At 44.3% G+C, this 22,021-nt stretch overlaps 1 protein-coding gene across 5 annotated transcripts in view; it reads right to left on the bottom strand.

The window, feature by feature from the left end:
* LOC122549656 (retinoic acid receptor beta) overlaps nt 1-22,021 on the bottom strand; it is a 513,362-nt gene that overhangs the window by 26,078 nt on the left and 465,263 nt on the right. For all 5 annotated transcript variants that reach the window (XM_043689458.1, XM_043689457.1, XM_043689459.1 and 2 more), the window contains one exon: nt 4,653-4,829. In XM_043689458.1, the coding sequence (XP_043545393.1) occupies nt 4,653-4,829 (177 nt within the window). The remainder of the gene's footprint in view (nt 1-4,652; nt 4,830-22,021) is intronic.

The following is a 22,021-nucleotide window of genomic DNA, read 5'->3' as shown; positions in this document are numbered from 1 at the left end:
ACCACTACAGCGGACAGCTGAAACTGACAACCGGAAGCGGCAGAGACAGACCACTATAAACATCGGAGGAAACATCAAAGAAGCGCTTCGCAGGAGGCTCCAAGCACTGATGATGTCACCTACCCAGGGGACGAAACGTTTGCAACAAAAACTTCCAGCTCGGCGAACAGAACCACAACAACGAGCACCCGAGCTACAAATCTTCGCACAAACTTTGAATGAATAGGAAGGGTTTGGAGGGATATGGGCCAAGTGCTGACAAATGGGACTAGATTAGGTTGGGTTATCTGGTCAGCATAGATGTGTTGGATTGAATGGTTTGTTTCCACGCTGTACATCTCTATGACTCTATGACTGAAAGTATTGCGTGAACTTCTTCACTTTTGCTGAGGTCCCCACAGATACTGGATTCTGGACAATTACACCCACCCAGGTGACATTAGACAAAAGCTAATGAGCCATTTCTCCATCCTGGTTTTTGTACTGAAGGCCCATGCACCAGAACAAGCTGCTGTCCTACCCTAACTATTGCAGTACAGCTATGATACTGGCATCTACTCGGCAAAGTGAGGACATTTCCCAGGTATGCCCTATCAAGAAAAAAACCGGGTCAATGTCATAGGGATTATTGTTCTGTCAATCTTGTGGATGGAGTCACAAACAATACTATCAAATGACAAGAACTAACTCACTGCTCGGTGATGGGGTCAGTTTGACTGGAGTCAGATCTGACGATGTTGTCAAATGCCAGCCCTCACATCCTCAGGAAGTCCTCTGTCCAACCACCTTCAAGTGCTTTGGCGATGACTATCCATCTATCGTAAGGTTAGGAATGGGACTGTTGATAATTCAGTGATGTTCCACTCTATTCACAACTCCTCTGGTAATGTGCTATCCTATAATATTGTGTGGACAATATTCAGGTTTGAGTAGACAAATGTTGGAAACATCCATGCTAAATAAATGCTGAACATGAGCAATTCCAGCCATTTCCCTCTGACCTTTGACAGCACCCTTAATACTGAATCCACCATCAAAATCATTCTGGAAGCCACCGCTGACCTGAACTGAATACCCATTCACCTGAATTGGTGTGGTAAAGCAACACTCAAAAACCTCAACATTAGCCTGGAAAGAACAAATTGCCACCATAGCAGTCAACGTTTATCCATGTGGCTATAGTTTGCATGGTTTACAGGATTAGATTACCTACAGTATGGAGAAAGGCCATTCAGCCCAACCAGTTCACACCAACCCTCCGAAGAGTAACCCCACCCAGACCCATTTCCCCTTGACTAATGCACCTAACACTATGGGCAATTTAGCATGGCCAATTTACCCGACTTGCACATCTTTGGACTGTGAGAGGAAACCGGAGCAAACCCACGCAGACAGGGGGAAGAATGTGCCAACTCCACACAGATAGTCGCCTGAAGATAGAATTGAACCTGGGACCCTGGTGCTGTTAGGCAGCAGTGCTAACCACTGAGCCACTGTGTAGCTCACCAAACTGACTTCAACAATCCCAAATTCCACGGCAACCTCAACCAGGAGAAGATTAAGAGCATCAATTGAAGGGGAACAGTGTTACCTGGCTCCAAGATCCTCACCCTGTTGTATATCATCCTTCATTGTCGCTGATTCAGCATTTTGAAGTTCAGGACCTAATACCATTGAGGGAGCACCAATGTCACAAAGATTGCAACCTAAAACTGTGACCCTGTTACTGCAACCCACATGCTGAGAAAACATAATAAGCAAGACCTTCTCTTCTTCACTCGCATCTGGGTAAACACAAATTTCATCAAAACAAACAAATTAAATTAGAACTTCCACTGTATAGGGGCTTGATCAAGATTAAAAAAAGAGACATTCTGAAAACCGAAGTCAGAAAACTTTCCACGATAACAATCAAGGCATTAAAAGCACTGCTTTAAGTAATGTTCCGGAATGGTAGGTATTTGATGGTGTGAAGGGTGGGTCTACAAAGCTCATCTGAAAGGAATTCTCTGACAGAATCTTCTCACTAATTTCAGTGAATTTCCTTCAAGCAGTACTGGAAGGCACGGCTGGCTGAGGGTTCTTGACGGAATTGTAGGAATTTGCTTGTCGTGTTGGAAGAAACAAAGTAGTGATTCCCCTAACTAAAAGGTGGCACAATTCAGATAAAGCTTTTCAATTTACCGAAATATCTGGCAAAAGCAGAATTGACAGTACTGTGCATCTTCACATTGTCTCGCCATTTGTGGATGTAACTTGAACTTCTTTGATGAATAGAATCATAAAACTTGCCTCTAAACTTTAAGTTTTCTATCTAAAATAAGTCAAGATAATTTTAAGCTCATTCCAGAGAGTGGACAACTGTAGCAAAATATAAACTACAATGCAGTGCGGATGTATGATATTGGTCACCAGGAAGATGAGCTTGTGAGAACTGGTGCAGTGCAGACTGGGATTGAGTGAGAGTAGAGGAAATTGAAACAATATTATCATAATTCTGGAAGTTTTTATTTCTGACACAGGATGCAGACATTGAACAGAACTCCATTCCATTCCATAACATACCATGATAATGCCAAAGTATCTCTGGACGTATCTAACTGGATAAAAGTGAAAGTCTATTTTCTTTTCGTAGGAATCACGGAAAGATAAAACCACTATGTTATTCAGGAAGGAAGGTCTTGGACTAGCATTTGAAATGTTCAATATGACTTCAACAATGAAATGGTGATGGAAGCAATTTTCATACAGGAACGTGATAAATACTTGAACGGATAGATTTCCAGAGCTATTGGAAAGAGCAAGGTATGAGACTCATTCGAAAACTCTTTCAATGAGTTAGTACAGGCACAAACCTCTCCCTTTTCTGATGTATAATTTGATGATTCTATTAACATTAATTGAAGAGGTCAATGTGAGGGTAGTCAAAAATTAGTCCAATGTCACAAAACCAGTAAGAAGTGAGCTGCAATCAGGCTTACTGCAAGATAGGCCAACTCCCACACTAACAGCAACCCTCAAACAAATCCTGGGAGGAGCCCAAAGGAGAATGGGTGGGGCATTTAAAGTATTGCAGCTTCCAATGAAAGCTGCTCCCCACAGTGATATTAGATAACTTGTCAGCAAGTGAAAGATTCGGTCTTCTCTTGTTTTACTCTCTAGCACATTCAATAACGCTACTTACATTTTCTACATGAACCGACTCTCTATAATTCTGCATCTTACTGACCTGGATCACTGGTTCTGAAACTCAGCAGCAACAGTATGTGAGAGTGCCACACACTTTGCCTGAACCCTGGGCAACTCCCTATGGTACAGTCCATTTGATGAGCACATCAGCACAGCAATCTGAATCAGTCTTCTCAGTCAACAATAGGATTAAGTTAGTTCTAGAATCTTTGTCAAACTCAAGCTTTTCATGCAGTAGTTTCTAATGTTTTACTGAAGTGCACACTAAGAAGAAAATGTTCTCTCCACGATTAAAATGATATTTTAGAATCTATGCTGAGAAATAGAAACCTGTGGACATTTTTATGAAGTTCAGTGAATGTAGTGGCCCAATTCCTGGCAATACATACTCTGAAAATCTACGGACACTTTAAAATGGCAATAAGGAAATAATACAAAGAATTAACGCTCATGAAGCACTGAAACTTTGGGAAGGCATTGAACAGTTGCATGTTCTGTCAATTCACCCATTAGCAGCTCCATGAAAGATGTGATTTAATTGGGTGCAAACCTAGTGAGCTGGCAGCAAGAGGTACAGATAGCTGAGTGTTATCAGAGGAAGTGACAGCTCCATAGAATTATATGAAAACTATAACATGTCAACAAACTGTACTGGTTGGTAAAACAAAAGAAAAGGGCTGCGGATGAAGTCAATGAGAAGTGAAAATTTGATGGTTTCATTAAGCCACAGTTGATCCTCAGCATTAATTTTACATCTGACGGACAGGTTAAAAATGCAGATTGTGGTCCCCACCTCAACCACAGAATGTATGAAGGGAAATATCACAAGCATTCCGAACCCACCGAATCTGTTCAGACAAGCCCATTTTCCAAGTCATGGTGCTGTGTTTAGCTCAGTTTACTGATGCAATGTACTATTAAACTCATTTTCAGACTGTTTTCCAAAAAAAAACTGACTGTGCGAAATTGCAAAATGATCCTTTAAATATAGTTAATGCGTACCTAAACAATTATTTATTTTAACATGCTATCCAATACTTAAAGTGTTGGCACTTGGAATGAACATTGTTCCTTATCCTGGGGCGAAAGTGTTTAGGAAGACTCTGTACCATCATTATTCCTTATCATTTTCTGCTGTTAACCACAGTAAAACAATATGCGTGTGACTTCTAATAGGAGGCAGTTCTTTTCCAGCTGAGAATTCCATGCATAAAGAAGCTCTGAAATCCCTTGAGCAAGGCACAGTTAGTTATAGCTGAATTCTGGGATTTCCTGGATGAACTTAGCTGTCTCAATGATTGAGTCAGTGGCAGGGCAACTGGACTCACTCCATATATCAAAGTCTATACTCTTGCAGTGTCCTCAGCTGGTTTTGACAAGACCAGGAGGTGCAAAATCCTAAGGTCAATTACAGGCAATACTGTGTGACGGAGAATAAATCTTGTTAATGAATGTGTACCTACCAAGATGTCCAGGCAGGCAGCTTTCAGCAGAGTGATCTGATCTGCAATGGTCAAGCTTGTGAAGCCGGGCAGTCGTTTAGCAAACTCCACTATTTTGATAATGCACTTTGTGGCAAGTTCACTGAATTTGTCCCACAAACCCAGGTCAAGTCGTACCCGGTGGTCAGCACTGGAATTCTGTAATCAACAAAATCGATGAATGTATAATCACTGTCAATCAAATGCAGTTATAAAGTGTAGTCCAGTGGGGCTCACTGAGTGATGCAACCCCATGAACATCAGTATTTAAGCTACATCAAACCAGTTATTTTATAAATCCAATCATTTGTCATATAATAGAATTAAGATGTAACTGTTTATTTGAACTGATTTTAAAAGGTCTGCACTCTATTACCATTAATAAAATGCTTTTCGAAAAGTAAATTCTCCAGGCTGGTATATCAGAGTTTTTAATAAAACACTACTGGTAAACAATTAGTAAAGTTTCTCTTGAGTTTACTCCCAGGGAGGTAATTTTGCGAGTTCATATTGATGGCAAGCAATTTCGAACGCAGGCTGTGCAGACTGGAATATCTCTGGGCACGCTGCCTCAGGTTGTCATTATTCACAACTTCCTGCTTTCAGCCTGGACTTGGAAAATTATCCCTGTGCATAACGTTAACGTTAATAAATGTAAGCTATTACACACTGGATGCAAAAATGTGAGATGCATGGTTACGGTCAATGGAACTGAATTAGCACCTAGAGACGTAAAGAGCCTCTTAGAGCAACAGTGGACACTTCATTTTCACTGCCAGTCAGGAAATGGTGAGTTTGCTTCTCACAATTTTCAGTCAACTTTCCAATGTGTTCCAAATGGGCAAAACGCCAAGCCTGTGTTGGGAAAGTCAGCCTTGTTATGGAATCATGCTTTACATCAAAAATTATTTTTTAAGAATTTGCTGGTTGGAAACCCCTAATTGAATTCTTATTTTAAAAAAAACTGAGGCCACATTCCAATGATTTGAAATCATTTCGGCAAGGCAAACATGGCTGAGTTTTTGCAACACTACTTCCGACATTCCAAAGCCTTTGAAGTGAAGACAACCTGACTGCTAAAGCCTCACTAGGGACAATTATCTTAAAGGAATGTGAATGGGGCTCATCTCGCACCCATGAGCAAACATGTTGACTATCATTTAGATGTTCACCTAGATGGTGTTAAACCGTTAGATATAACCACTGGAGTGATGAGACCCCAGCCATGAAAGGAATAGGGCCAAGTGGAATTCAACAGTGTAAACCAGGCAGCTCGAATCCACCAGCCATGACCATATTTGGGTCAAGGTACAATTGGAAAGACAGCAACATGTGACAACCCAACCAACTCTCTTGCCCCCACCTTGCAAACTCTGAACCCTATATTCGTTTTTTTTACTTTTGTTTACTTTTATTTTTTCTTGGCATTTGGGTTTTAGAGAGGAAAGGTTTCAAAAATCTTAGGGACCTGGAAATCCTAGTTCAGGATTCTCTGAAGGTTACATGCAGGTTCAGTTGGCAATTAGGAAGGCAAATGCAGTGCTAACATTCATTTCAAGAGGGCTCGAATACAAGGTCAGAGATTAGATTAGATTCCCTACAGTGCAGAAACAGGCCCTTCGGCCCAAGATGTCCACTCCGACCCTCTGAAGAGTAACCCACCCAGACCCATTTCCCTCTGACTAATGCACCTAACACGGTGGGCAATTTAGCCTGGCCAATTCACCTGACCTGCACATCTTTGGACTGTGGGAGGAAACCGGAGCAAACCCACGCAGACATAGGGAGAATGTGTAAACTCCACACAGCCAGCTGCCCGATGCTGGAATTGAACCTGGGACCGTGGTGCTGTGAGGCAGCAGTGCTAAGCACTGAGCCACCGTGCTGCCCAAGGAGCCATTAAGCAAATAGCAGAGGATGGCTTCAATCCATTGACCTCTGGGTTATGTACTGCTGAGACTGTATAAGGCTGTGGTCTGACTGCATTTGGAATACTGTGAGCAGTTTTGGGCCCAATATCAAAGGAAGGATGTGCTGACCTTGGAGGGGTCCATGGGAGATTCACAAAAATGCCCCCGTGGATGAAGGTCTTGTCTTATGAGGAGTGGTTGAGGACTCTGGGTCTGTCTTGATTGAATGTAGAAAGTTGTGGGGAGAGCTCTCATTGAACCTTACAGAATATTGAGACATGAGTGAATTTGGAGAAGATGTTTCCACTAGCAGAAGAAGTTAGGACCCTTTGGAATCGAGATGAGGAGGAATTTCTTCAGCCAGAGCTTGGTTAATTTGTGGATCTCATTGCCACAGAAGGGTGTGGAGGCCAAGTCATTGAATGTATTCAAGACAGAGAGAGACAGGTTCTTGATTAGTAAGAGAATGAAAAATTATGAGGAGAAGGCAGGAGAACGGAGTTGAGGAACATTCCTGATGAAGGGCACATGCCTGAAACATCGACTCTCCTGCTCCTCAGATGCTGCCTGACCTGCTGCGCTTTTCCAGCACTACACTCTCTGATCTCCAGCATCTGCAGTCCTCACTGTCTCCTTAAGAAACATATCAGCCATGAATGAATGGTGCAGCAGACTCGATGGATAGAAAATCTGTTCTTATGTGTTACAGTCTTATGACTACTTGAAAGTGCACTGAAAGGGATGAGCAGAAATGGAAAGCTTAGCTGGCTGAGCTGAAAGGGTCATGGAGCCTTTATTTAGAGGAATGAGGGGATGGTCGGGCTGATGACCAACTGATACTCATGGTGTAGAGGACAACCTTATTTGCCTTCTTTGATTTCTCGAGTGCGAAATGGGAAATGGTTGCTCCCATGCCTGCAGTCAGTTTGCTCTCCAAAGGTGTGGGCTGCATGTTTGAGGGACGAGAGGTCTTTCAAGTGGCAACTGCATCAATCATGCACCAACAGAGTTCAGGCTGATAACATTTACAATCACAACACTGTGGATGTGAAATGCATGCAGTTTCCAAGGGTGTGATGCAAATGTTGGTCACAGACAATGTTGATCATGTGACTGGTCCTTGCAGATTGCTGATAGACCTCTCTGTGAAGCAGAAGTAATCCCTGACAACCTTAAGGTAAGCAGCTGATGTTAACAAATCACAGTTCATTCAGGATCTTACAGACTTCACAGAGGCTTAGGATTGAATCCCACTCAAGCTGAACTGTAAGCATAATGCAAGACTCTTATGGAGGCAAATGAGGACTGCAGATGCTGGAGATCAGAGTTGAGAGTGTGATGCTGAAAAAGCACAGCAGGTCAGGCAGCATCTGAGGAGCAGGAGAGTCGCCGTTTCGGGCATTAGCTCTTCATCAGGACATTCCTGATGAAGAACTTATGTTCAAAACGGATGCTGCCTGCAAGATTTATATGTACAATGATGCCTACTAAGGGTGATGTGGATCTAGAAGGAGAAGGGATCAGTGCTCATTCAGTGTGTAGACTCTCCATGACTACATTGCCATATGATTGGAGGTCCACTCATCAGAATAAGGTCCGATGTTAAACTTCATGGAGAGTCATTCCATGGCCCTCCCTGTCAAATGGCCCATGTTCCACGACATGGAGGGGTATGCTAAACTGTCAATTAAACACCATGTGAATACTAACTGCCCACATTGATGTTTCCTCTCGATCCAGGATGACTGCTAATTCCCGGTGTTAATGCCTGATTGTACAGCAGCTCATGTGAGTGGGCTGTCCTCCCTTCAGTAAGAAATAGGTCAAGTCCTAGAAACTAAAGGAGTCAGTGGTCATGGGGGGAGAGCAGGGGTATGGTGTTGAGATAGACAATCAATCATTATCACGTTGAATATTGGAGGGGGACCTCAAGGGGTTGAACGGTCTATTTTGTATCCTACTTTCTAGGTTTAGTGGCAAGATGGTTAGCTGCTGGATGGGCCTAAAATGTGGCTGGTGGTGCGGGGATGGGAAATGGGTGGTCCCATACACGGTCAAGCAAGGACTGGCCCAGGCATTCTGAACCATTGCTAGTTCCCCACAACCCTGATCAAATCTGCTCACTGAGGTGCAAGTCCAACACCTTTTCTCTGCACAATCTCTCGAAAATAAACTGCTCTTCTACCTTTTATCTGTTTTTTTTCACAGCAAGATAAAGCTCCATCTGGAATAGGATTGTTTATGGTAATTTGTAGTAAATCAGAAAAGAAATAATGCAAACCAAGGTAACCACAATCGGGATTGCAATGAATGCTTCTTTATCTTTTAAAATTGACTTGACTGAGAAAGGAAATGTAAACTCCTGTTTTTTTTTCACTGTCTGGAAGTCTGTGTGCAGCATGTACTGACAGGTGAAAGGGCTTAAATAACCGACTTGAAGAATTTCAAGAATGGTTGCATAAAACAGAACGCTGCAGTACTGTAAGAAATAGCAAGCTCATCTGGAATGCAGATTGCTTTCAATTCAATACACATGTGAGTAACATCTCCCCAGGAGCATATTTTAACAGTATGATACAAAGAGTTGAGTTATGATTTCCCATTTCAACTCAGTCTTTAGATAATTTTTGGCATTTACATTTGTCAAACTGACTGCAAAATTATTAGAAATTGATCCAGTCACAACACAAGGCAGTACTGACTCAAGTTCCTAGTTTCTATAATACACTTCACATTTTCAGAAATATAATGCATTACAGAAAAAACAAAGCTTATTCTTCATACAATCGTTGTTTCACTCCATTTATATTCAGGATCTGACATGTTTACAACCTTTAAAGGTCTCAGAATGGAGTGCAGTCAATAACTCAGAACTTCAGCTTGTAATGAAGCATCAAGCAGCAGACATTACTCTAAAGCACATGTTCTTAACTTGATCTCTGAAGTGATTAAACGATCAAACAGGCATTAAAACCAATGCATTTCCTTATGCTTGGCTTTTAATTTCACAAATGTCTAATCCTGTTTTTCCTGAAATGATGTTTATTTTTTATTTGATTCACTCAATGTATAAGCTTCAATAAAGATGCGAGAAATCAATTTCTTGGAAACTGTTATTATATCAGATTCATATAAGCCAGAGGCGGAGAAGTATTAAAATGCTTCAGGTAACTACAATGTTTTTCCACTTGCATGCGTATGACCTTTCCCTGAGGTTTTAATGTTCAATCCGACAGAACTTCCAGGTATTAGTATTTTAAAGAACATTGGAAAGATTACTGTTTCCAGCTAGCATCTGACAACCTGAATTTTACAAGCTCAGAAGTCAGGCGACACCAGGTTATAGTCCAACAGGCTTACCTGAAGTCATAAGCTTTTGGAGCATTGCCCCTTCACCATTTCACCTGACAAAGAGGCAATGCTCCAAAAGCTTGCGATTTCAAATAAACCTGTTGGGACGATAGCCTGGTGTTGTCTGACTTCTGAGCTTGTTCCACCCCAGTCCAGTACTGGCACTTCCACATCATCAATTCTACAACGTAGGCCACCGAAACTGGTTTAAATGGAAAACAGATGGGTTTTTTTGGAGAAACTGACATTTTAGGATGCAGTGGATGACTAATCTGAGACACATGCAGCAGGGCCTGGGGAAGAAGAGGTGAGATTGGATTTACCATTTCAAAGTCTTCTCACCACTGAGATTTTTGTGACTTCTGAGTCTGTTGTAGACTAATTCATAAAGATTGAATTTTGTGCTTATCTCTTTATCAGGCGGTTACCAGAAAAGTGGAGGCCAAACTAGCTCTACAATTCCGATGTTCATTTGCAATTTTCACCCCATGGACAGAGAGTACTACAAACCAGAGAGTACTCACAGCTCTATCTTACGTTTAAGGAAATCTAACTAAAACTTCATGATCTACAATGGCTCCACATGTTGAGATAGCATTGTGACTATGAGCCACAAGAGAATGTAGAACTATTTTGCTACAGTTCCTAAAATGGTGGCAGTTCTACAGCAGAAAGTAGACCATCAGTATATCGCTAGCCGTCTTTGAAAAGCACAGAGAAGCACAGTTAACAGCGGACACTGAGCATGACTATAACACCAGCGCACTTTTACAACTGCCCTTCCCATAAGACAAGGACTCTGTTTCATATTTGTTCAGTACAACCTACAATAACTTGTATGTTACAGATTTGTCTCTCCCTCGTCTCTCAGAATTAGCTGACAGTGTGAGAGGTCAGTTCCTGAGACACTGGCAGCTTATGGCAGTTCTTCACCTGTGATTCCAACAGTATGATGCTAACAGGATATTTGACTGTGGAAAGAATCACAATCTAGATAATTTTGATTGGCTCAGTGATTAGCACTGCTGCCTCACAGGGCTAGGTCCCCAGGTTCGTTTTCACCCTCAGGTGACTATGTGTACAGAATCATAGAATCCCTACAGTGTGGAAACAGGCCATTTGGCCCAACAAGTCCACACCGAACCATTCCCCTACCCTATTAGACTCCATTTCCCCTGACTAATGCCCCAACTTACACATCCCTGAACACTATGGGCAATTTAACATGGTCAATTCACCTAATCTGCACATCTTTGGATTGTGGGAGGAAACTGGAGCACCCGGAGGACCCCCACGCAAAGTTTGCACATTCTTCCTGTGTCAGTGTGGGTTTCTTCCCACAGTCCAAGGTTGTGCAGGTTGGGTGGATTGGCTCTGCTAATGTGCAGGCTAGGTGGTTTAGCCATGGGAACTGCAGGGTTATAAGGTGGGGAGGTGGGTCTGGGTGGGCTGCTTTTTGGAGGTTAAAAACAATGACTGCAGATGCTGGAAACCAGATTCTGGATCAGTGGTGCTGGAAGAGATAGGCAGGTAGGACAAGTCATGGGGACAGTGTTGAGCTGGAAGTTTGGAACTAGGGTGAGGCGGGGAAGGGGAAATGAGGAAACTGTTGAAGTCCACATTGATGCCCTGGGGTTGAAGTGTTCCGAGGTGGAAGATGAGGTGTTCTTCCTCCAGGCGTCAGGTGGTGACGGAGCGGCGGTGAAGGAGGCACAGGACCTCCATGTCCTCGGCTGAGTGGGAGGGGGAGTTGAAATGTTGGGCCACTAGGCGGTGTGGTTGATTGGTGTGAGTGTCCCAGAGATGTTCCCTAAAACGCTCTGCTAGGAGGCATCCAGTCTCCCCAATGTAGAGGAGACCGCATCAGGAGCAATGGATACAATAAATGATATTAGTGGATGTGCAGGTAAAACTTTGGTGGATGTGGAAGGCTCCTTTGGGGCCTTGGATAGAGGTGAGGGAGGAGGTGTGGGCGCAGGTTTTGCAATTCCTGCAGTGACAGGGGAAGGTGGCAGGATGGGAGGATGGGTTGTTGAGGGGCGTGGACCTGACCAGGTAGTCACGGAGGGAACGGTCTTTGCGGAAGGCGGAAATGGGTGGGGAGGGAAATATATCCCTGGTGGTGGGGTCTGTTTGGAGGTGGCGGAAATGTCGGCGGATGATTTGGTGGGTCAGGGTGGACTCAAAGGGCCAAATGGCTTGCTTCCACACTGTAGGATTATGATTCTGTGATTCAGCTGTGTCAATACAGCACTGAACAGGAATTAGGCTAGGGAATTGTGGCTGATGGATTCTCTTTGTTTACCCCAGGAACACCAGGAGCGACTGTAGCTCTTCTGCTGCCAGGTTCACTGAGACCAGCTAACTTAGCACAATTTGGGAAGCAAATATGGGATTTTTTGACACTGTCTTAGTTTGGTATTATCTCTTATGATATCTGCACTGCTGCTGAAAATGACAAAGTGGTTAAAGTTGTTTCACACTTGACATTTCCTTTATTCATAAAGGACAATGTATGCAATATCAAGATCTTTATTGCAAAACTGCGGAGGGATGAACAGGAGGTCAATTCTTGACTGGCTGAGCTTCTGCCTCCTCCTTGTTCTCAAACATTGTAGATTTCTAGTTGCTCCTGTTAACAGCAACCACACTATTTTAGTAGCAAACCACAAAAGATCCCACATTGTGCTATCAGTTTTCAAAAATGCTGCTGGCAAAAGTTCAGAGGAACGTTTCAAAGGCCACCTGGGGGCAAACAGACTGCTCTTTATGTTTAGAAACAAAAGCAGAGACCCTGCGATGCCATGATTGACATCCCGCAATGCGACTGACAGTCACTCACTCACTAACTATACCGACACAGTCAATATTGATCTGTCAGTCACAGAAATGCTACGGTGTTCTTTTTCAAACTGAAACATAATACTTACAAAAAGAACACCACAAGTTAAAACAACTCTCTGCTTTTTTAAAGCTCCATCCTTGGAAGCTTCACTTCTGTGGCAGATTGAGGACTAGAGAAAGTAAACCCATAGGTTTTTGGGGAATTACAGGTGAATCTGTAATGTTGTGTTGAATACCTCTCGGAAGAACTGCTGAAGTTAGTAATGGTGTGAGGATTCCTAACGGGGAAGGGCAAAGGACACTCATGCTGCTAAACATCATTCTTCAATATCCCAGTCTTTTGATTACATAAAGCAGCACATTGATACAATGTGGGTGTTTCTCCAAGAGCTGCATCCCTGATATTGTTTTAGATAAGCTAGTTTGCTAAGTGGGTCTAGCACCCTCTCCAATAGCAAAACACGTCTTTAAAGGTAAGAGGTGACAAAACAGGCCGACAAGGAGTACACTGTAGATTTATCAACAACACCAAGGCTTAAAGGATTAATCTATGAAGTCAGGCTATAAAGGGATAGGGAAGTCAAGTTGATAAATGGGGTTAAGGTACAGGCCAGCCGGTACATAACCTTACCAAATGGTGATTTCCAAGGCCTGAGTGAATCACTCCAACTCCTATGTAAGTATACACAGACACTTCAGCCATTTCTATCTCTAGCAACACAGCTTGGATAGGTTCCTGTAGCCAATATTGCACTTTTCCATTTTAGTGGTTTTCTTACTCAGAATTCAGAAACCTGACTGCCCTGGGTAACCCAATGTCTCAGCCTGCTCCTGCCCCACCGAACTTTTCTCCTCATATCTCGACACTGACCTGTCCCTCTTGGTCCAGGATCTCCCCACATATGTTCAGGACACCACCCACGCCCTCCACCTCCTCCATGACTTTTGTTTCCCCGGACCCCAACGCCTCATCTTCACCATGGACAGCTAGTCCCTGTACATGTCCATCCGCCAAAATAAAGCCCTCCAAGCCCTCCATTTCTTCCTCTCCCTCTGACCCAACCAGTACCCCTCCACCGACACACTCATTCGATTGGCGGGACTGGTCCACATCCTCAACAACTTCTTCAAATCCTCCACTTCCTTCAGACCAAAAGGGTAGCCATGGGCATCCACATGGACCTCAGCTATGCTGTCTCTTTGCTGAGTATGTGGAACAGTCCATCTTCCACAGCTACAGTTGCATCATTCCCCACCTTTTCCTCTGCTACATTGATCACCTCATGCTCCCATGAGGAGGTTGAACAGTTAATCAAATTCACTCACACCGTCCAAGTTCACCCCAGACATCTCCCTCCCGTTCTTGGACCTCTCCATCTCTATCTCCAGTAATTGACTCAACACAGATGTCTATTCAAACCCATTGACTTCCACAGCTACCTGGACGACACTTCCTCTCACTTCCCCTCCTGTAAAAATGCTATGTATTATTCCCAATTCCTCCGCGTCCGCCACATCTGCTGCCAGGAGCAGCAATTCCACTCCAGAACATCTGAGATGGTCTCCGGACCGCAATTTCCCTTCCCACATGGTCAACAATGTCCTACAGCGCATCTCCTCCACCTCCCGCACCTCTGACCTTGAATCCCACCCCTCCAACCACAACAAGGATAGAATCGCCCAGTCCTCAGCTTCCACCCACCAATCTCCAGATACAACACATTATCTTCTGCCATTTCCGCCAACAATAATCAGACCCCATCACCAGAGATATATTTCCCTCCCGACCCCGACCAGCATTCCACAGAGACCATGTTCTCTGCGACTCCCTCATTAGGCCCACATCCTCCACCAACCCACCCTCCACTGCCAGCACCTTGCCTTGCTACTGCAAAGGTGTAAAACCTGTGCCCACAACTACCCCCTTACCCTGATCCAAGGTCCCAAAGGATCCTTCCACATCTGGCACAGATTTTCTTGCACATCCAAACACGTCATCTACCATGTCCGTTGCTCTCGATGTGGTCTCCTCTACATTGAGGAGACAGGACGCCAACTTGCAGCACGTTTCAGAGAACATCTCTGGGATACACATACCCAACAACTCCAACACCCTGTGGCCAACCATTCTAACTCCCCCTCCCAGACCACCAAGAACTTGCAAGTCCTGGGCATCCTCCACTGTCAAAGCCAAGCCACCCAATGCCTGGAGGAAGAATGCCTCATCTTCCACCTTGGGACCCTCCAACCACACGGGATCAATGTGGATTTCACCAGTTTCCTCATCTCCCCTCCCTCCACTCATCCCAGATCCAACTCTCCAACCTGGCACCACCCTCTTGACCTGTTCTACCTGTCCATCTTCCTTCCCACCTATCTGTTCCACCTTCCACTCCAACCTATCACTATCATCCCCCATTCCGATCTACCTATCACCTTCCAAGCTACCTTCCCTTCCAGCACCATCCCTACCCTCTTATGTATCTCTCATCCCCCTTCCATCCCTTACATTCCTGATGAAGGGCTTATTCCCAAAACGTCAAATCTCCTGCTCCTCAGATGCTACCTGACCTGCTGTATATTTCCAGCAACACACTCTCAACTCTGATCTCTAGCATCTGCAATGTGCACTTTCTCCCAGTTCTCTCATCACCCACTGCAGGCTAAGACTGACAGATATGGTCAGTCAGGAGTGGCATTACCGAAACACTCACAGACAGTTAAGCCGCCAAACAGAATATATTCTGTCCCCTTGCGACCTACATGCTTCCTCCAAATGGTGTTGAAAACGGAGCAGCATTGATTCATCAGTCGAGGAAGGGCAGTTGCGAATGAACATGATTCTTTTCCTGTGTTTGATTTTACATCATAAAAATTGATAGGCTGCAGAGTCAATGTTGAAGACTCCCAGGGTAACCCCCAATTGTCTACCACCATGCTGGGTCTATCATGCTGCTAAGACATGACAGTTGCAGTTGGACGACCCAGTTGGATTTCTATCATCTCTTTCTAATACAGTTTGCTAGGATTTTTAAGAGGTTTGGTGGAGGCACATGTAGATGAGGATAGGCAAGGATTACAGCTTTCATTCCCTGTAAACTATTTGCAGAATTGTTATGGCGAAGAGGAAGGCCATTTGGCCCATCATGTCTGCACTGACTCTCTGAGCATTTTTAATTCGGTCCAAATTCCTGCCTTTTCCCCATGACTCTACATACATTGTTTCTCCTCAAATAAGAATCCGATGCCCTCTTGAATACCTCAGATGAACCTGTCTCCCTCAGACTTCCATGCAGAGCATTTCATATCCAGACTGCTTCTGTGACATAGATTTTTTTTCTCTCATGTTTGCTTCCTCTGCAAAACATTTTAAAACAGTGCCCTCTGGTTCTCCCCCTCTACTCTGTGCAGACAACTCATGATTTTGAACTTTTATCTGTAGAGGTAGAACATTTCAAAGACATTTGGACAGGTGCATGAACAGGAAACATTGAGAGGGATATGGACCAAATGAAGGCAAACGGGGCTGGTTCAGTCCAGGAAAGCTAGTCGGTATGACGAGTTGGGCCGGAGAGCCTGTGTAACTCTGTGACCTGTCAGCCTGTTCCTTTGCAAGGCAAACAGTCCCAACATCTCCAATCTATCTTCAGAATTACTGTCTCCCATCCCTGGAATCATTCCCTGCATTATTGAACCAGATGCAGGTTTTTACGGCAAACAGTGAATATCGGGGTTATTTTTAATAGCAGAGCCATTTATTAATTCAATTTCAGTTTCTACCAGCAATGGTGAAACCTCAGCTTATGCCTCTGAGTGACTGATTGCCCATGGTGTAACACTGGGCTGGATTATAGCTGAGGGTGGGCCTCTCTATCACATCAACGTTGGGATGGGTCAGCCTTCCTTTGGGTGGCTTGGCCTGCTTTACCTTGACAATCAAGGGCCTTTTTGTTCTTGGGAAGTGAGGCTCCTGCTGCCGTCCATGGGGCAAGTCTGGCTATTAGAGCTGCCAGGTACAGAGCCTACGAAGGTGGCACGGTGGCTCAGTGGTTAGCACTGCTGCCTCACAGCACCAGGGTCCCAGGTTCAATTCCAGCCTCGGGTAACTATCTGTGTGGAGTTTGCGCATTCTCCCTGTGTCTGCGTGGGTTTCCTCCGGGTGCTCTGGTTTCCTCCCACAGTCCAAAGATGTGCAGGTCAGATGAATTGTGTTAGGTGAATTAGTTGGGGGGGGTGGGAGGTGGCTTGCTTTTCGGAGGGTTGGTGAGGACGTGTTGGGCCGAAGGGCCTGTTTCCACACTGTAGGGAATCTAATCTAATCTAATCTACTTTTGGGACTGGAGGAGACCCAGGAGGGAGAGCAATGTCGAGGGACCAGCCCAAGCTGAACTTGGGATCTGGTGGGGTGGACAGCGCTGGATAGGACAGAGTTGGGGGAGAATATATACAGAGAGGGAAGCGGTACAGAGTGAGCTCGGGGATTTGCACCTTCTCTTTACAGAGCCTGGAGCCCACAGGGGCCAATCCTCAAATGTGTGCAGGCCTATCCCGTTAATCTGAGCAGTGGAGGGATGTGTGAGTGTTAGTATCCTAATTAAAGGCCGCAAGTGGCAGTCTGATGGTTCCCCTCATGCTTACCTCCTGGTTTATAAGATTGCAGAGGGGTGGGTGGGTGGGCAGGCAGCGGACACTGTTTCGATGGCACCACTCCCTGTTTCCAGGTTCATCGCCTGCCTCACTCCCACGTCCCCCAGTGTTCAGCCATGGGTGATCAATAAGCTACCATTCCCTCATTTTAAAAATGGCTCCACTATGGTAATATCAAACCACTAAAGCACTGATTTAGTGAGCCATAAAATGAACAAGTTAATTTCACCCACAGTCTAACTTTTTTTAGATTTCCCCATTATTATTTTTCCTTCCCCTTGAGTGTTTGTTTCACTTTAGGTTAGCTTTGTCGCTGTTGCACTGACTCCTTTTCTCTTTCGACTTTGAAAACCAAACTTTAGAATCTTTCCCTCGCCTTGTTTGTTCTTTGCCTTAAGTCTCACTGTCAATTTTGGAGTCAAGGTCAGCTTTTCAAAAGAACTTGCTACGTTTGATGTGTAAAACATGTTCTATATGGAAGTGGATCTGTCAGTGAATAAAGCCAGTGGGGATCCCAAAACCCAACAATGCTGAGGTCAGGAAATTCACTCACAGCTCCCAAAAGGTTCACATAGTATTATCAGCTCGACCAATTTAGATCATTAAGGCTCTTCCAGCATTTAAGTAAATATTGTGGGAAGACTAAATTTGTTGTTGTTAAAATTGGATAGGAAAAGTATATATGCATGAACAGAAATACACATTTAAAGAGCAACATTTCCAAATGTATCTTTTTTTGAATTTCAAAAATATAGTTTATTCATAAAAATCATTTATAAGTATATACAAAGGTTCTAAAATCTGTTCTGTACAGCCTTTACAGACAAAAGAAATCACTGGATTTTTGACATTTCTCAGAGCTTCTCGACAGTTGCAAAAAAAAGGCATTTCCGACTTATTTGGAAACTATTTATGTGCATTTTGAGGCTGCAGGAGGGTCTGACAACTGAATGGACCCTCGTTCTTTTTTGGCAGGAAGACCTCAGACAGTGGTGTTTCCCCACTGTGCTCTGACAGCAGTTACCCCTCAGTACGTAGCCCTGGACCTTGGACTATATAACATTTGTCTTATTTTCCACATCAAAAATATTCTTGCCTTCCTGAGCGCTGGGCCGCTCATATCAAACTCGTTTTGCATTCATGGTGAGAGTGTGCTTATTTTACTTGGGGTGACCAAAAACGCTGGGAAGTGTGGAGGGGAGGCAAGGTCCAAGGGAAGGCAAAAGCAGGTGGGGTATATCACAGGTGGCCAATCCAGCACAGTGGATGCAACAATAAGCTGCATTTATGTAGCACCAACAGAGCAGCAAAACATTCAGGATGCCTCAAAGTGACAGATCACAATGAGACTAAGCCAAAGGAGGATACGTGGGAGTAAATGGTCAAAGTGAGAGGCTTTACAGAGCATTTTACAAGAGAAAACAGAAATAGAGATGCCGAAAGGTTCAGGGAAGGAGTTGCGGAGCTGAGGGACTAGCTGGCTGAAAGAAAATAAACCAATGATGGGCTGACACAGGAGTCATAGACTAAAGTCGGGGGATTGCCAAATTCTGTTCTTCTCAGTCTAATCTCCTCACCTTATGTGAGTGTGAAATTGTGCAACATTGAGGAGATCGAGCTGGTGGGGGGTGGGCGAGCTGAATATGGCAGCAAGAGAGGACCCCAACATCGACAGTAGGCATCCCTTGGGTGGGAGGAGTGGGAAGAGGGAGCAGGCACCCCCTGGGAGGTGGGGTTGAGAGAGGGAGCTGGGGGTGGGTGGGTGAGGCAGTGAGCAGGCAGCCTCCCGAGATGCCCTGGTCGAGCCCTTGAGAGAAATGCAAACCCAGCATAGCCAGGCGCTTAGGAGTGTGATGGTGAACTATTAACTGGTTTTTCTACGTTTTAGTAAGAAGGGTGGTAATGTTTAATTTCTTAACTTGCTTTCTTAATATTTCTGCTTTGTACCAAGATTCTGTGCCTGGGTACATTTGTCCCTAAGATAGTGCCATAAGTGGCAGCTTGTAAACTTCTTACTGCACTCATGCAAGTAAATACATGTGACAATAAAGCAAATTTGACTCAATTAGAATTCTTAGAAGATTAAAGAGCTGGGGGATATTATAACTAGAGTCAGGAGCGAGGCCATGAAAGGATTTGAACATGAGGATGATGGTTTGAAGGTAGCTGTGTAGTTTGGCCAGCAGCTATCAGGACACAGAGGTTTGAAGCATGGTAATGGCAGGAGCTGGTTCCAGCCTGGCATAGGCCCATTTCTTCTGTGGGACTTGGAGGAACACTCTGAGACTTTATGATCCCATTGACTGCGAAATTGATCGGCAATACATTACCCAAATGTTGATCTGTTGTCTCGGATAATGACTACGGCTGCTTGCATATTGAAAGGAGCCCATGATAAAAAGCATTTCCGTGAGAATCTCACTGTTAAAACACCCATGGGTCAATTGTCAATATTAATGAGGTGATCACTCCTCCAGACCTAGAGACCATGTCTCCACTAATCCCGATTATAGCAAGTGAAAATTCACCTCTGTGTCTTTCCATACCATTGTTGCACATTCTTCTGCCCTTTATGTAAGTCTGTATTTCTTCATTGATGTACGTTCCTGGTTTCCTGTCAGCATTTGCAGGTTATGTTCATTCACATTATGTGATTGCTGTGGGATTATTTTCTCGCTCTCTTGTGAGACATGGCTGTCGTTGGCTGCACCAATATTTATTGCCCGTCGCTAGTTGACCTTTAAAAAGTGTTGATGAGCTGTCTTTTTGAACCACTACAGTCCACATGCCATGGGTTGACACACAATGTGCTGAGGAAGGGAATTCCAGGATTGTGACCCAGATACAGCAAAGGAACACCGATACCTTTCCAGGCCTGGATGGTGAATGGTTTGGAGGTGAAATTCCAGATGGTGGTACTCCCATGTATCTGCTTCGCTTGTCCTCTGAGATGGAAGTGGTCATTGCTGTCTAAGGATTTCTGGTGAATCTCTGCAGTGCATCTTATTGATAGTAGACACTGCTGCAACTGAGCATTGGTGACAGAGGGAGTGAACATCTGTGCCAGTCAAGTGGGTTGCTTTGACCTGGGTGGTGTCAAGCTTCTTGAGTGTTGTTGGAGCTGCACCCATCCAGCCAAGTGGGGAGAATTGCATCACACTCCTGACTTGTATCTTGTAGATAGTGGACAGGCTTCGGGGAGTCAGGAGGTGAGTTACACACTGCAGTGTTCCTAGCCTCTGATGTACATTTATAACCAGTGTAGGTATGTGGTGAGTCCAGTTCAGTCTATGATCAATGGTAGCCCCCAAAATGTTGACAGAGGGGGATACAGTGATGGTAATGCCATTGAATGTTTTGGAGCAATGGTTAAATTGTCTCTTATTTGAGATGGCCATTGCTTGGTGATGTATGGTGCAGACTTTACTTGCTACATTTCAATCCAAGTCTGGATATTGTTGCATTTGGACACTTACTGCTTCACTATCTGAGGGGTTTTCAGTGGTTCTGAACATTGTGCAATTATCAGCAAACATTCCCACTTCTGATCTTATGATGGAAGCAAGGTCATTGATGAAGCAGCTGGAGATGGTGGGGCCCAGGAGTAAAAGGTTGACTATGCCTATAATAGCTCCTTACACACATGCTCAATAGCTATGTCAGAGTGGCCTTTGATCAGATGGAACTGGGACCCACGTCTCCATAAGCTTCCAGAGTAGCCCTCTTGACCATCTCTTACAGTCACTGAGTCATAGAGATCAACAGCACGGAAAAAAGGCCATTTAGACCATGCAGTCCATGCTGGTCATACACAACCATCTAACTATTCAAATCCACATTTGCCAGCACTTGGCCCATTGCATATATGCCTAGGCAACACAAATGCACATCTAAAAAGGCCTTCATTATGATAGAGTCAGAGAGATGTACAGCACGGAAACAGACCCTTCAGTCCAACTTGTCCATACCGATCAGATATGCTAAATAAATCTAGTCCCATTTGCCAACACTTGGCCCATTTCCCACAAAACTCTTCCTATTCATATACCCATCCAAATGCCTTTTAAGTGCTGTAATAGAACCAGCCTCCATCACTTCCTCTGGCAGCTCATTCCATTCACACACCACCCTCTGCATGAAAGAGTTGCCCCTCAAGTCCCTTTTAAATCTTTCCCCTCTCACTCTAAACCTATGCCCTCTAGTTCTGGACTCCTCCACCACAGGGAAAAGATTTTGCCTATTTATCCTATCTATGCTCCTTATAATTTTGTAAACCTCTATAACGTCACCCCTCAGTCTCCGACGTTCCAGGGAAAACAGACCCAGCCTGTTCAGCCTCTCCCTAGAGCTCAAATCCTCCAAGCCTGGCAACATCTTTGTCCATCTTTTCTGAACCCTTTCAAGTTTCACAACATCTTTCCGATAGGAAGGAGACCAGAACTGCACTATTATGAGGGTTTCTGCATCTCCCATTCTTTCAGACAAGGAGTTCCTGATTCCCACATCCTCTCTAACCCTTCTGCTCCTTTCCTTAAATCGATGCCCCAGTCACAAATTCCTCCACCAAGGATAAATGTTTCTTCCTCTCTATTCTTCTTA

The sequence above is a fragment of the Chiloscyllium plagiosum genome, chromosome 5, assembly GCF_004010195.1.
Source record: "Chiloscyllium plagiosum isolate BGI_BamShark_2017 chromosome 5, ASM401019v2, whole genome shotgun sequence".
In the NCBI taxonomy this organism is placed as follows: domain Eukaryota; kingdom Metazoa; phylum Chordata; class Chondrichthyes; order Orectolobiformes; family Hemiscylliidae; genus Chiloscyllium; species Chiloscyllium plagiosum.
The sequence above is the reverse complement of the archived record's forward strand: the minus strand, read 5'-3'. Positions and strand labels throughout refer to the sequence as shown.